We start from the raw sequence: 13,248 nt of genomic DNA, 5'->3' as shown, positions 1-13,248 counted from the left end.
CTGTTCTGTAACACAGGGGGTTTGCCCTAGATAATCTCCCCGGTTCCTAAATTAGCCCAAGGTTAGTCCACCCACAGCTCCCCAAACAGCTGCTCTCAGACCTGTATGCTTTTGCCCTGCCCAGATGCCCCCTTCCCCCTCTTCTGCAGGGTAACTCCTACTCACTTAAGGGCAGGCCTCCTTACCATCCTTCCCTGCCACCCTTCCTGGCTCTGCGCAGCAGTTAGCGCACTGTGTGGTCCTTACTGTTGCAGGTCTGTCATCTAGATGGTGACTGTAGTGCCTCAGTGCAAATAGCAACCGCGCTTGAGAGAGAAACTTGTTGGCAGAAGGAAACGATCAGCACTTTTCCTTTGTAGAGATTTCCGGAACCTCCTGGGTCCTAATTCTCTTACTGTTTCCCGTTTGTTGTGGAAAAATAGGTTTGGATATAGTTGGGGACCTGTCCCCTCCCTCTGGGCGGAAAGAGAAAGCAAGCCCAATTGGTTGGGGCCACAGCTGCTGGTAAAGTCCTTTGCAGCTACTTCATCCCAGGTCTGGAAAAAGTGACAAGGGATTTTCAGGAGTGCCCAGAACCCCCGAGAATCGGTCCCCATTCAAGGCGACTGCCAGTGCAGGCACCTGGCTCTCCCCTAAGCAGGACAGGATGAGGGAACTCTCGTCCACTACGGGTCCCCTCGCGCCGCTGGAAAGCGGAAACAAATGACCTTGACCTCCAAGGAGACGGCCCCTCGGAGAGGGCGACTCCTCCGGAAAAGTTGTCTAAACAAAGGGCATTCCTCAGCTTCCACCCAGACAGCCCACAGCCGAGCCTCCTCCCCACGCCCCGGGTGTAGGGTTACACTCCTTCCCGCGAAGCTCTGGGAGAAAGTGGTGTTTCCGCAGCTTTGGCTCGCGTGGAGCCGCGTCCCACGGCCGCGCTCTCCCAGAAGCCTCGGCTGCGGGCGCTCGCCGGGCGGACTGGGCTACCCGGGCCGCGAGAGGTTAGGTCCGGCGGCCCGGAAGGCAGCCCCCGCCCCGTCCGAGTCCCCAAACTCGCGGGCGTGCTTGCCGCTTAGACGTCTGGAGGGCATCGCTCGCCGCCGCCGGGAGGGGCAGCTCCGCAGGGCGCGGGCGGCCGGGACCGGGACCGCGGCGAGCGCGGAGGGCGGCGGGGCGGGGTGGGGGTCAGGGCCGCTCCTCTAGCCCCTTCCGCCGCCCCTCCTTTCTGCTCTCCCGCTCCCTCTTCCCGTCCCGGCTGGGAAGGCGCCGGGCTTGGCCTCTCTCCCCTTCGTGGCCGAACCATGAGCTAACAGCCCATGCCGCTTCCTCCCCGCCCAACCCCGCGTCCCCTCCCCGGACCCAGAGGGAGGCCGCGGCCCGCGGGTCGGCTGCTCCGGCCTGACCCCTCTCGGAGCCCCGGGGCGGCCCGCAGAGCCAGGAGACCAGCCGGGAGCGCCCCGAGGGCCGAGGCCTGCGGGCCGCACTCTCGGAGCCCCGGCCGAGCCCGCGCGCCCCCGGTCCCCGAAGCGGGCCCGGGAGGGAGGGGGGGGAGAGGAGGCCCCGGCCTCGCCGGGGATGGAAGGGATGGAGGTGGCGGCCCGACCTGCCGGCGGCAGCCTTCAGTGAGTACGGAGGAGGCGAGGCGACGGGCGGGCCGGGGGTGGCGAGACCGCCAGTGGGGAGCGGGAAGGGAGGGTCGCAGGGGAGGCCCGTCCGTCACGTCCGTCTTCATTTCAGCGTCTCCGGCTTAGAGAAGTACAGCACTTGGGCCGTAGACTTCGGCGGTGCCGAGCCGCACAAGCCGATACCCACTGTTCCCCAGGGGAAGGTCGCATCCTTCCAGGTCTCCGGAGATGGATGATCTCTGGAATGCTGTTCGAATTTACCCGAAAGAAAGTTATTGTAATGTGACTGAAATTGCTCCCATTACCTTCACGTCCCCTGCTTTCTGGATTGAACCTTAGAAGAGAGGAACGGGTGGCCGGGCTGCCAAGACAAAGCTGGTAACTTCTAGATTAACTGGTGTAGTAAATGATCTCTTCCTCCCAAAGATAGGCCTTAAACTTCACAGGCTTAAAACTGAGGTAACATACACACTGTGTGTGTGTTTTGCTTGGTGAAATATGTATATTCCTGAAATGTAAAAATTGAATTGTAGTAAGTGACTATAGAGGGACTTGCATTTAAGAGAATTCTGTGGTGAATCGTTGGTCAATATATGAGGTGAATAACTTCTTGTTTGTAATTTGTGTCAATATGGATGCATGTATTTATGTAAATACATGCAGTTTACTTCAAGTGGGACATATCTAGATGTATGATGGAGACGGAGCATGTTCTCAGAGAGCAGGATAAATATTAAGACATTGTGGCATGTATGTGTGCACAGAACAACTTGGTGAGTAAAATCTCGTGCTCACTTTTGTTCCCTCTGAAGACATTGACATCAACCGTGCCACCAAGGAGCTGTGTAATTTGGGCAAGTCACTTAACCTGTCTAGACCAATATCCTCGTAGGAGTAGGGGAATGGGGGTACACGGCCACTGAGTGCTTTGGAAGAGCCCTGGCCTTGGGAGGAGAAGCTTTGCGTTCCCAACTGGGCCTCCCTTAGCTCCCGTGTCACCTAATCTCTCTGTGCCTCAGTTTCTCTGTCTGTAAGAATGAGGATAATAATCCTGTTCTGGCAGAACTGCGTGAGGATTATTTGCGAGAGCATGTCTGAAAGTGCTTGCAGGCCTGCCTGACACAGAGCAGATGCTGATAGGCATTGCTACCTGATCCTGGCTGCCCTGTGGGCACAGCCCCATGCTGCGCTCCTGTGGTTTGAGCACAGGGGGCCCCTTCTGCCAGAGGGTCAGATCCTGGGTGGTATCTTCCTGAAGTCCATCCTCTGCATTGGCTCCCCTTGGAAAGGGAAGAGCTTGTTGGCCCTTAGCAGGTGTTGCCATCCTCCTCTGAGGCCTGACACCTATCAGGAAAGCAAGAGGCCAGGGACTGGGAAATCTGGCCCCCATTTTCACTCTGGTCCACACTGGGCAGAAGATTGGTTGTTGTTTGACTCTCCACTGTGCCCCACATGTAAAATGGGGGTAGAAAAATGAGAACACTACTTAGACTTGGAAGAAAAAACTCAGTAATAACTTATGTGTACCGTCCAATGATTTGTACTCTTCGAGGTGCTTTCACATTGTCTAGGGGGCATCCCCTGCTCTGACCCCAAGTTATTTTTCTCTGGACAGGGCTCTATCCCAAGGCACTTTGGGGACCCAGGAGGTTGTTGGAGCTAGCCAGGTGCTGGGTCTAAGGAACTCTGTCTATTTTCTCCTCCAGAGGACCCAAAATAGGGAGCGGAACAGCCAGCTCCATGGAGGTGACCTCAGCTGTGGAGAGAAGTGGCCCTGAGCCACAGCCGGAGAATGGACACTTCCCAAGACACTGGCCCTGTCCTCGAGAAGACAGAACACCCAGCCTGATGGCCCCCCAGCCTCCTGGGGCACAGGGGATACAGGTCCAAGGCCCCTCTGTGCTGGAGTCCAAGGTGAGGGCCTTGAAGGAGAAGATGACAGCAGGCAAACAGGGGGCAAGCCCTTGCCTCACTTCTCACGAGCGGCCATCCCTCAAGAAACCCAAATGCAGACGAGTCAAGGTGGGTGGAACCAGGACTCCATCAGAGGGGTCTTCCCTACCTGATGCCGTGGTGGTCCATCATGCTCAGAACCCAAACGATGGGCTGCTGGACAGCAGCGTCACTGAGGAGGAGTCTGCCAGGAACGGGGCCCCCGGGCCTCCCAGGTCGCCTGCCTCTGGGCTCCAGAGCTGGAACAGGAGGAGCCCGTGGCCTCCAGAAGCAGTACGGACACTGCCTGACCACGACAGGGCTGTGCCGCCAGGGCCCAGCTCTTTGCAAGAGAGCTCCATGCACAGAGTCACTCCAAGCCAGCCTGAGGGCTCTGGTCCTTGTAACAAAACCACCCACAGGCCCAGCCTGAGGAAAGGAAGGTCATACCCCCTGCAGGATGGTCTCATCACACAGGAAGACCTGGACAGCTTGTCTCTGACGTCCGAGGAGGACTTCGTCCCCAGGCCAGCCCTGCTGGGGGAGCTCTGGAGAGCTGGAGACCTGGGGACCCTGGGCACCGGGGGCAGCACCTTGTCCCTGTCTGACCGCGTGGAGAGGAACCGCCTTCTGCTGCAGGAGATGCTAAGTGTTGGGGGGCAGGGCCCCTCCAAGGTGGGAAGCCCAGCCTGGACTTCATCCCGGGACAGAGCTGTGCCAGGTAAGGCCCACTCTGTGGGTGTGGTGGTGGAGGCACAGGAGGGAGTCCAGGAGAAGGAAAGGGGGAAGGGGGTTACCGCGGAAGGGTGGGGCGGGAAAGGGGGAGAGCACGGCTGGCAGTCACCAAATTCATCAGGATGTCCGCTTAGTCTTGGCTTTGACAGAGATTCTTTACCACCTCAGCCCCATCTGCTAAAGTCCCCCCAGATCCCCCAGACCGATGGGAGGCCATCCTCTATCCTTGGGGTGGAGGCTACCACAATTTCTTCCCTGTGGCTTGTAGCTCTTTCTAGAGTAGCTTTTTGCACCTCCCTCAGATGACACATCCTCACCCCACAGTAGACCTCACTGTCCTCTTGGTAGGAGCCATTCTCCACAAACAGGGTTAGCGTCCTGTCAGTCTGAGCTCAGCGTTCAGCCCTCGGAGGCAGCTTTTTCCCTTCCTTCTTCCCTCACCCAGCACCTGAGGGGACCCTGGGGCACCCCTCAGCTCATGCATGACAGTGCCCACCAGCAGTCACCACAACAGGCTATGCCTCCTCCTCAGGGGTCGGAGTCATCTGGGGAGTAAATAGCTTCTGGAGAAAACTTTCTCCTTCATGTTTCTCAAGTGGCAGCTGAGAGCCCAGTTTCTGGCTCTGCCCTGATCTCTGCTTCTGTTCTGGGTCCTAGAGCGACTAGCAGGGGACGTGGACTGGGAATCCGGCATCTCCCTGCACGACGCTGACCAGAGCAGGTAAGATCTCAGAGCGCACATCTTCTGTCCCTCCCTCCCTCCTGGCAGTTGTCCCTGTACCTTCATTTACACAGCATCAGGAGAGCAGAGAGAGGGCAGGCAAACCCTGCAGCACAGGTGGCCATGGCTCCTCCCGGAGACCTCTTAGAAGGCACCAGCCACCCCCGTGGCCCAGGCTGTGCCGCTGCTACTTGTGCAAAACCATGCGGCACGGAGCACAGTGAAGAGTACTTTGCAAACGACCTGCTCTACGACTTGGGACTCATTTCCCTGCCCCAGCCTCTGTCTCTTTATATTTAAAGTGGGCCAAATAATACTTGTGTGATGTATTGATACTTCTCAGGACTGTTGTGAGGCTGAACACAAGATAATGGACGTGAAAATCCTTAGGGAAAATATCCGAATGCAAGGCTTTTACTCCGCCAGTTCCTTTCCCAATCAAGGGGTGTGCTGGGTTATGTAAAGGCCTTCACTGCCCCCAGCCTCCCTGACTTTGCTCTAGCCCCTCCACGAATGTCTCTGGGAAGCTGGGCCTGGGATGGGGCTGGGGCAGTGTCCCGACCAGGCAGGTGAGAAGACTACCCTCCGGGCAGGGTGAGGAGCCATCTGTGGGCCTGAGCTGGTGGCTGCCCAGGCCTCGGCCTCCTCCTCAGTCTTTGCTGCGCACCTGGCACGTGAAACTGAGAGAGGTCCCGGAGCTGGGAGCGGCCCCATTTCCTCAGCCGTGCAGTGACGTCACCCTCCTGAGGGTCTCGTGGTTTCTGCTGAGGGCAAAGGTCAGCAGTGTCACTTCTCCATTATCAGGCCCCTCCCTGCCTGATAAATTCCACTTATTGACCTCCCTCCCCTTCAGAACATGTGGACAGGGCCCCCCAGTCCTGCTTTCACAAAGCGAGGGCTGCCCAGGTTCAAGGGGTTCAGCCTCTGCCTGGCCACTGGCCTTCTCAGTGGCGTCAGCTGAGGGCCTGGCGGAGAGGGGGCTCTCTGTCTCCTTCCTCCCTCGTTATTTATAATTTGGAGTCGTGCCTGCCCCCTTCCTGCCAGGGGTCTCTTCCCGCCTCCACGGCCGCCACGGTCAGCCTCTCCTCATATCCCCTCCTAGCCCGGCCGCGATGTGGAGGGGTGTGACTGTGGTCCTCAGCGACACCCTGGCCCACGCCCTGTCCCCTTGTCCTTCCCTGGGGGGCCGTAAAGGATGCAGCCTGGGCCCACAGACCTTGTGCCCAGAGGAGGTGGGGCCTCTTCTTCTGCCGCTGCTCCTCCCCCACCACTCTCACCCTTTCTTACCTGGGCCGGCGGGGGGGGGGGGGGGGGGGGGGGGGGAGGAAGTCTCAGCTGCAAGATGGCCATGGGGGATTTGTCCAGAGGTCACTATTGAAAGGAGAAGCCAAAGCTCCTGACTCACATGTTGGATAACAAATAATAAAAACACGCATCTTAAAGGAAAAGAACCTCAACCATGGGGTTGGGAGGGACTTTCCCCCAGTCCTGCGAGGAGATGGCATTTGTGTAGAATCCTCAGGGTAGGGATTTCTGGACTATTGTTTCACCTTCCAGACCATCTGCAGCAGGTTAGGGTTTGGATAAGGTATGTGGGTGTCAGCGTAGGATGTGTAGGTGTGTGCTTATGTGTAATGTATGATGATCTCACATGTCTATGTATGAAGGGAGAGAATGTGTGTGTGGAATGAGGTTGGTGCCCAGCGTATATCCGGGCATAGAGTTGGCATGGGAAAAACTGTCTTCTGGCTTGTTTGGAAGGTCATTCATTCACAGTGCCCCACGGACCTTTATTGGTGATCTATACTCAGGCCCCTGCTGAGTAGATACCCAGGCTGAAGGGCCAAAGAGCATACCTCTAGAGCCAAATGAGGAGCCCTGTCCCAGGAGGGCTCTACACATCCTAGTTCAAGGATGGGAGAAAGGTCAGCCATGTGTAGAGCCCTTCTGGGACAGGGCTCCTCATTTGGTTCTATTCCTGAGTCTCTTGGTCAGATACTAAAGTGGTCCCTAAGACACTGCAAGCTCCATCTCTCCCCTAAGCAGGATGGATTTATTGATGCTCCTTCTGTATAGCTGAACTCCCCGAGAGACCTTTGGAATAAGGCACACTTCCCTCAGCTCCTTACCCCTGGCCACATGGGACCAGGGTCCTGGGGCTTTGTGTACTGAGGGGCTGAAGACACTGGGCAGTGTAGACTCTGAGACTGTGGTCACCATCATGATGGCCATCCTGAAGGGGCCAGGACATCAGTCAGGACGTGCTCGGGCAGTGAGCCCCTCAGATCTTCTCAGTGTTTGAGGCATAAAAGGTCCAGTTTCACACCCAGTCAAACTTAGCATCAGTGTAGTTCAGTGTTGCAACCAGATAACCCCCGTGACCAAGTTAACCCAACACGTATTTAATTATGTCCTCAATTGTTACTGCTCTGCATGGTGATAAGACAAGAAGCCCTGAAATGATGGTGACAGCAGAGACCAAGACAGTAGTCACTGTCTGACTGGGGAGCTGGCCCAGCTCATTGCGATGGTCACAGGGAGAGTCGACCGTGGAGACGAGACCCCTGAGATGCCGAGGGAACACCAGAAATGCCCCAGGACCAAATGGTTGTCCCCTCTACTGAGGGGCAAGAGGAGACTCCGTCCCAGAGGACCGGAGCAACCTGGTGGTCCTTCCCTCCAGAAGACCATGCTGACACTCAATTCCCAGACCTTGTGCTGCACCACATCCTCACTTTATCCTGATAGCGAACCCTATTGATTGTTCCTGTTTCACTGACAGAGACCCCTCTGGGGGGAGGCTAAATGACTTGCCCAGTCATACAGCTGTTAAGTTTTGGAGTCAGGGTCCACAGTCAAAGCTGCTCCGTGCCAAGCGCTGTGCCCTAACCATGAAGCAGCACTGCCACAAGCTGTCCCCACAGGCCATGCCTTGGGTTAGGGATCCGGGGATCCTCGGCCTCCCCCAACCTGGTATTCTCAAGTATAGACAAAGAAGGGTGAATGGCAGGTTCCATGGGATAAGCTCGTTTCTCTCCTAAGTCACTGTTGACATGATTCAGGAAATGGGATTGACTGGGGGTGGGGAGAGGATGAGGTGAGACGTAAGCACTTCAGAGGTGGCCAGCGGGGTCAGTGCTGTCAGCGACCTTGCTCATGGCCGTGTCTGGGCACTGGACTTATTAGAGATGGGGGGTGGGGGGGAAGTGAAGGATCCTCTGCTCAGGACTGGCTCTGCCCTCATCCGTTCTTAGCAGCCCATGGTGTCCCGTCCCTGCTGTCTGTAAAATGGCCAGGATCCACTTGGCCTCTCCCCTGTCTTGAGGCTCTGAGAGGGCGTATCAGGATTACAGATTGCCCCGCTCGTACAAAAAGTACGTGGAACCAGAGGAGCAGCAGCAGTCAGTACAATGCTCGCCCCAGGCCCCGCACCGAAAGGGAGTCAGCTTTTTACAAAAAGGCACTCAGCCTTGGGCTGCTGCATGCATCCTGAGGCCCAGGGCCTTCCTTGGCAGTCTCATTGGAGAGGCCGTGCTATGTGACCCAGGCCCACTCTGCTTCAAATCAGGGCCTTCCATGTGTGTGATCTTGGGGGGCCCAGATCCTGAAGTGTGTCTGCAGGGACTTTAACTACTGCTCCGCTGTGGGATAAATGGAGAGCGTCTCTGGGGTTGTTTCATTTGTGCTGTAATGATGAAGGAAGCTCAGAGGATTTCCTAGGTTGTTGATTTCCCCCCATCCCCATGGTGGAATCGTGCCCATCTCTATCAACAGATACAGAAACTGAGGCTCACAATGGGGAGCCCAGTCTCTCTGTACACACCTCGTCACAAGAAAAGAAGGAACAGGGTGCCAGCCGGCGGCAACTCAGACTTTGGTGGGTCCCAATTTTCAGGCCCCTGTTGAGATGGCTAGTGGTCAAAACTCCCTGCTCCAAAGCTGTTTGCAGACTCCAGTTTAAAGAAGGGGCAGACAGGGAACCCTCAAGAATCTCAGAGGCCTGGCCTGTGGCTCAAGTGGTCAGGCCCACAGCTGTGAGAAAATCTTGGGCTTTTAAAACTTAATTTATTACCTAGCATTTTGGAAGACTCTCCTGTGGCCCTACTACTGTGTGTAATTTCAGAAGGAATTCCCATTTTGCCCTCACTGCCCACTCTGCTTACATCAGCTTTGGCCATAGCTGTTGCTGGTGGAGCTCCTTCTGGAGCTCCGTAGGGCCGAAGACCATGCTGTTCTTATCCCTGGGACCCGGTACCTGCTGAGTATCAGCACGGAACAGGCACTCAGAAAATGTTCGGCAGAAGCATGCATGCATGGGTATAAGTGAGGGCTCACCAAGGGCTGGACGCCCCTGTGAGCTTGACAGGATCTGGGTGGAGCCAGGAGACGACATTCCAGATGGGTAAGGCTTGCAGAAGTGCATGGGAGAGGTGTGAGGTGGGTTGCGTGGAAGATGCTATCAGGACACAGGGTGGAAATGTGGGCTGAGGCCACTGATGGAGAGCCTTGGAATTTAGGTTTTAGGTAAGGCAGTAGGAAATGGAGGGATGTTCGCTGTCTCCCTCCTGCCACATCCACTCCCTCCAGTAGGATGACCCTGTCTTCTGGCAGTGCTGGGACGTTGCTGTGTGCCGTGGCCTGGTACACGGGTAGCCTGGTGAGGGGATCTGGGGATCATTCTGGCTCCCTGGTTGGGTTCTGGATCTTCTGGTCCTAGTCTCAGGGGGTCATGAGGAGCCCTGGGGGTGAGCTTGGGAGAAGAAACTCTCCTGCATCTCCCCAGGATTTGCAGGGCTGTAACTGAGGACTCCCCCGGGCGAGGGTGTAATGAAGACTAGCCAAGCCCCTGTCCGTCCTGCATACCCCCCGCCACTCCCCATCCTGCCCACCAACTCAGATATACAGACGCAAAGGGAAACTAGAGGGAACCCCTCGCCACTCCCAAACCTGCCAAGACTACAACTAAAAAGAAAAAAGTTTTGTTTAACCACTCACCAGTGTTTTCAACTACGTACCGTGCTCCTGAAGTATCTAGGGTTCTAAGTCCTGGTGGAGAAGGAAGGATGCTAGCACTTCAAGCCCTACCTCACAGCTAGTGCTGCCTGCAATCGCCATGCATGTGTGTCATTGTCACACTCACATACACCCCACACAGGAAAATCGCATTAGGGTACCGATCTTTGTGAATAAAGAGGCTCAAGAAAGTTAATTTGCTCAAGACCATTCATCTTTGAGGAGTTGGGCTGAAATTCAAGAAGAGGAAGCCCTCCTCCATGGCCTCCAGAGTGGAGCAGGCCACTGTCCCCCTAGATGGGGGTGTCTTGGTCACCTGCCTCCACACATGCAGTGCTAGCAGAGCGACAGCCCACAAGGATTTTTTTGTCCTCCTTCTTCAGGAAGGCAAGGACAGAGCCTTTTTGCTCTCTCTGTAAGGAGTCGACGTCCTAGGGAAGCTCTGCACACCTCCACCCAGATCTTTTCAAAGGTGTTCAATGAGGCGTATCCCACAGCAGCCATTCTTTTTTTAAAAAATTTATTTTATTGAAGTATAGTTGATTTATAATGTTGTGTTAATTTCTGCTGTACAGCAAAGTGATTCAGTTATACATAGTCTTTTTCATATGCTTTTCCATTATGGTTTATCACAGGATATTGAATATAGTTCCCTGTGCTATATAGTTGGATCTTGTTGTTTATCCATTCTGTATATAATATCGATAGTTTGCATCTGCTAATCCAAAACTCCCAATCCTTTCCTCCCCCACCCCCCTTCCCCCTTGGCAACCACAAGTCTGTTCTCTATGTCTGTAAGTCTATTTCTGTTTTGTAGATAAGTTCATTTGTGTCATATTTTAGATTCCACATATAAGTGATATCATATGGTATTTGTCTTTCTCTTTCTGACTTACTTCATTTGGTATGATAATCTCTGGTTGCATCCATGTTGCTGCAAATGGCATTATTTCATTCCTTTTTATGGCTGAGTAGTATTCCATTGTCTATATGTACCACATCTTCTTTAGCCATTTGTCTGTCGATGGGCACGTAGCGTGTTTCCATGTCTTGGCTGTTGTGCATAGCGCTGCTGTGAACATAGGGGTGCATGTATCTTTTCGAATTAGAGTTTTGTCCAGGTATATGCCATTATTAAACAGCTCTTCCTTCTCTGTTGAGAGAAGCGCCTTTTTATTATCTGGGCAGCAGTGTCCCTCCGCTACCAAACAGCCTCCTCCCATTCCCCATTCTATGGAAATTGCCTTTTCTGTGGAGCCCTGCTAAGGGCTCTGAAGGTCTAGAACAAAACCCACCAAACCCTCTCTAGCTTTAAGATGGCCTGTCTCTTCTAAACACGCCTTTCTGGCAGAGGAAAAGGGGATCTCTTCGGCAGGTGATTTTAGTTCGTGTTCAGGGATTCCATCCTTTGCTCAGTAAGGGGGTGAGAGTAACTTAACAAAATAATGGTGCAAATAGTAAAAGCAGTAATAATAAATGCTAATATCGATGGAATCTCACCAAGTTCCTGGCTCTGTGCTCAGCACTTATAAGGGGATCAGTCTCACTTAACAACTGAGCCCCTTTTTAGGAGAGGTGGAAGCTGAGCCTTAACCCCTAAGTGACCTGCCAGGGTGACACAGCTGGTAAGTGGCAGCCCAGAATTAGAACCTGGGCAGGCTGCCCCAGAGCCACGCTTCTAACCACCACTCTCAGCTCTGTCCTGTCCGTGTCCCGCAGCCCTGGGAAGAAGGTGTCTGTGGTAATGAGCCCAGACAGGCCCCTGCCTTCATGGAGCACGTGTTCCAGAATCGGTTCCGGGCCCACCTTTCCTATTCCCCTCACTCGGGGAACCGCACACAGTGTGACAGCAGGAGCGCTCTATCCTTGGTCATCAAAAAGCTTTCTAATATACAAAAATGGCACAAATGCTGGGCAGAAAGGCTTATATGTGTTCTGTACACTATATTTTCCCTCTACTTGCTGCATCCTGGAATCTGGGAAATGTCAGATCTCTTTACATTCCAAATTGTTTCCCTAATTCATATTCCTGGGATGAAAGAGTTAAAGCCGGACTTGCTGGAGCTTATTATTTTAATCTAGGATTATGATGGCTGCAGAAGGAGGACACTCTGTCCCCCCGACCTCTCTGACTGGGGGACAATGGTGGTTGTCCTGACTGGAGAGCCTGACCTGGCTGTGCCTGGGTGGGAGGGGAGCTGCAGTCAGAGGTAAGCCTGTCTCTCTGCTAGGAAATGGGCTTAGGTGGAGAGACCAGAGCAGGAGGGGGCTGCATGCCGCCCTTTGTCCTGGGGAGCAGCTTAGGATGCTGGTGGTTGGAGGGGCAGATGGAAGGGCCAGAATACGCACGTGGAAGTCCCGTGGTCCCCAGCCAGTAGCCCTTTTAGGCGTTGCTGCTTCTTGAGGGCCAAACATCTGTGAACCCCCCGCAGAGGACGTCAGGGTCCCCCACCCCACCCTGTGGTACGGCAGGCTACCTGGCCAAAGGCCCTGGCTTACAGGGTGGCAATGTGAGTTCTGTCCCCTGTGTAACTCCCGCTGTCTACCGATGGGGAAACAGGCCTGGGGGAAGCACTCAGCCACTTTCTCCCTGTGCCTCACCCGCTGAGCTCACGAGCCCTCCATGTGCGAGCTTTCACGGCCATGACAAAAGCTCTCTGTGCTCAGATGGAGTTGTCTTTGCCAAGCCACACAGGGACCACCCCAGTCCTTCCAGGAAATCTCTAAAGGAACTGTGACAGCTGGGACGGTGGGTTATAGTCCGTGATGGGAAGGGGTTGGCTCCAGGGCTGTGGTCGGATTAGAGTGGAGAGTCTCCCTTCTCCTCAGGAGTCAGAACCTGTCTGCCGGGCAGGGTTGTTGCCCCTCGGGTGGACCAAGACAATGCAGTGATGGGGGCTGGGCAGTTAGACTGGGACAGGCTCACAGCGGTGCACCTGTCTGCCCCCTGCCGCTTGGGAGAAAGACCCCCTTCCCGCCACAGGGCTGTCAGGGCCTGCCCTCTCCAGGGTGCACCGTGACCGGGAGCTGCCTGCCCCGCTGACCCTGGCTGCCATCTGTGAAGGTAGCTGCTGCTCCCCTCCCTGCTCAGTTTGTTACTGCATGGATGCCTCCAGGCGCCTAAAAAACCCTGCTTTTCTAATCAGTGGAGAAACCAGCTTTGTCTGCCAGGAACCAAAGCAGGGCAGCTGATGGAAAAAAAAAAAAATTAACAGCTCCAAGTAGAGGGAGCAGAAAGGA

The 13,248-nt window shown here is 55.0% G+C and overlaps 1 protein-coding gene across 4 annotated transcripts in view; it reads left to right on the top strand.

Annotated features, from left to right (window-relative positions):
- Nucleotides 1-1,173: 1,173 nt before the first annotated feature.
- The window catches only part of KIAA1614 (KIAA1614 ortholog), a 56,850-nt gene continuing 44,775 nt past the window's right edge, over nt 1,174-13,248 (top strand). Inside the window, exons 1-3 of one of the 4 annotated variants that reach the window (XM_073803658.1) lie at nt 1,174-1,604; nt 3,314-4,260; nt 4,932-4,995. In XM_073803658.1, coding sequence (XP_073659759.1) covers nt 1,558-1,604; nt 3,314-4,260; nt 4,932-4,995 — 1,058 coding nt within the window. In that variant the 5' untranslated portion in view covers nt 1,174-1,557. Of the gene's footprint in view, nt 1,605-1,761; nt 1,986-3,313; nt 4,261-4,931; nt 4,996-13,248 lie in introns of those variants that run through there. The other 3 variants (XM_073803654.1, XM_033853882.2, XM_033853891.2) reach the window with 3 other exon arrangements.

The sequence above is a fragment of the Tursiops truncatus genome, chromosome 1, assembly GCF_011762595.2.
Source record: "Tursiops truncatus isolate mTurTru1 chromosome 1, mTurTru1.mat.Y, whole genome shotgun sequence".
Classification (NCBI taxonomy): domain Eukaryota; kingdom Metazoa; phylum Chordata; class Mammalia; order Artiodactyla; family Delphinidae; genus Tursiops; species Tursiops truncatus.
Note: the sequence above shows the minus strand (reverse complement) of the source record. Positions and strands in the feature narration are given on the sequence as shown.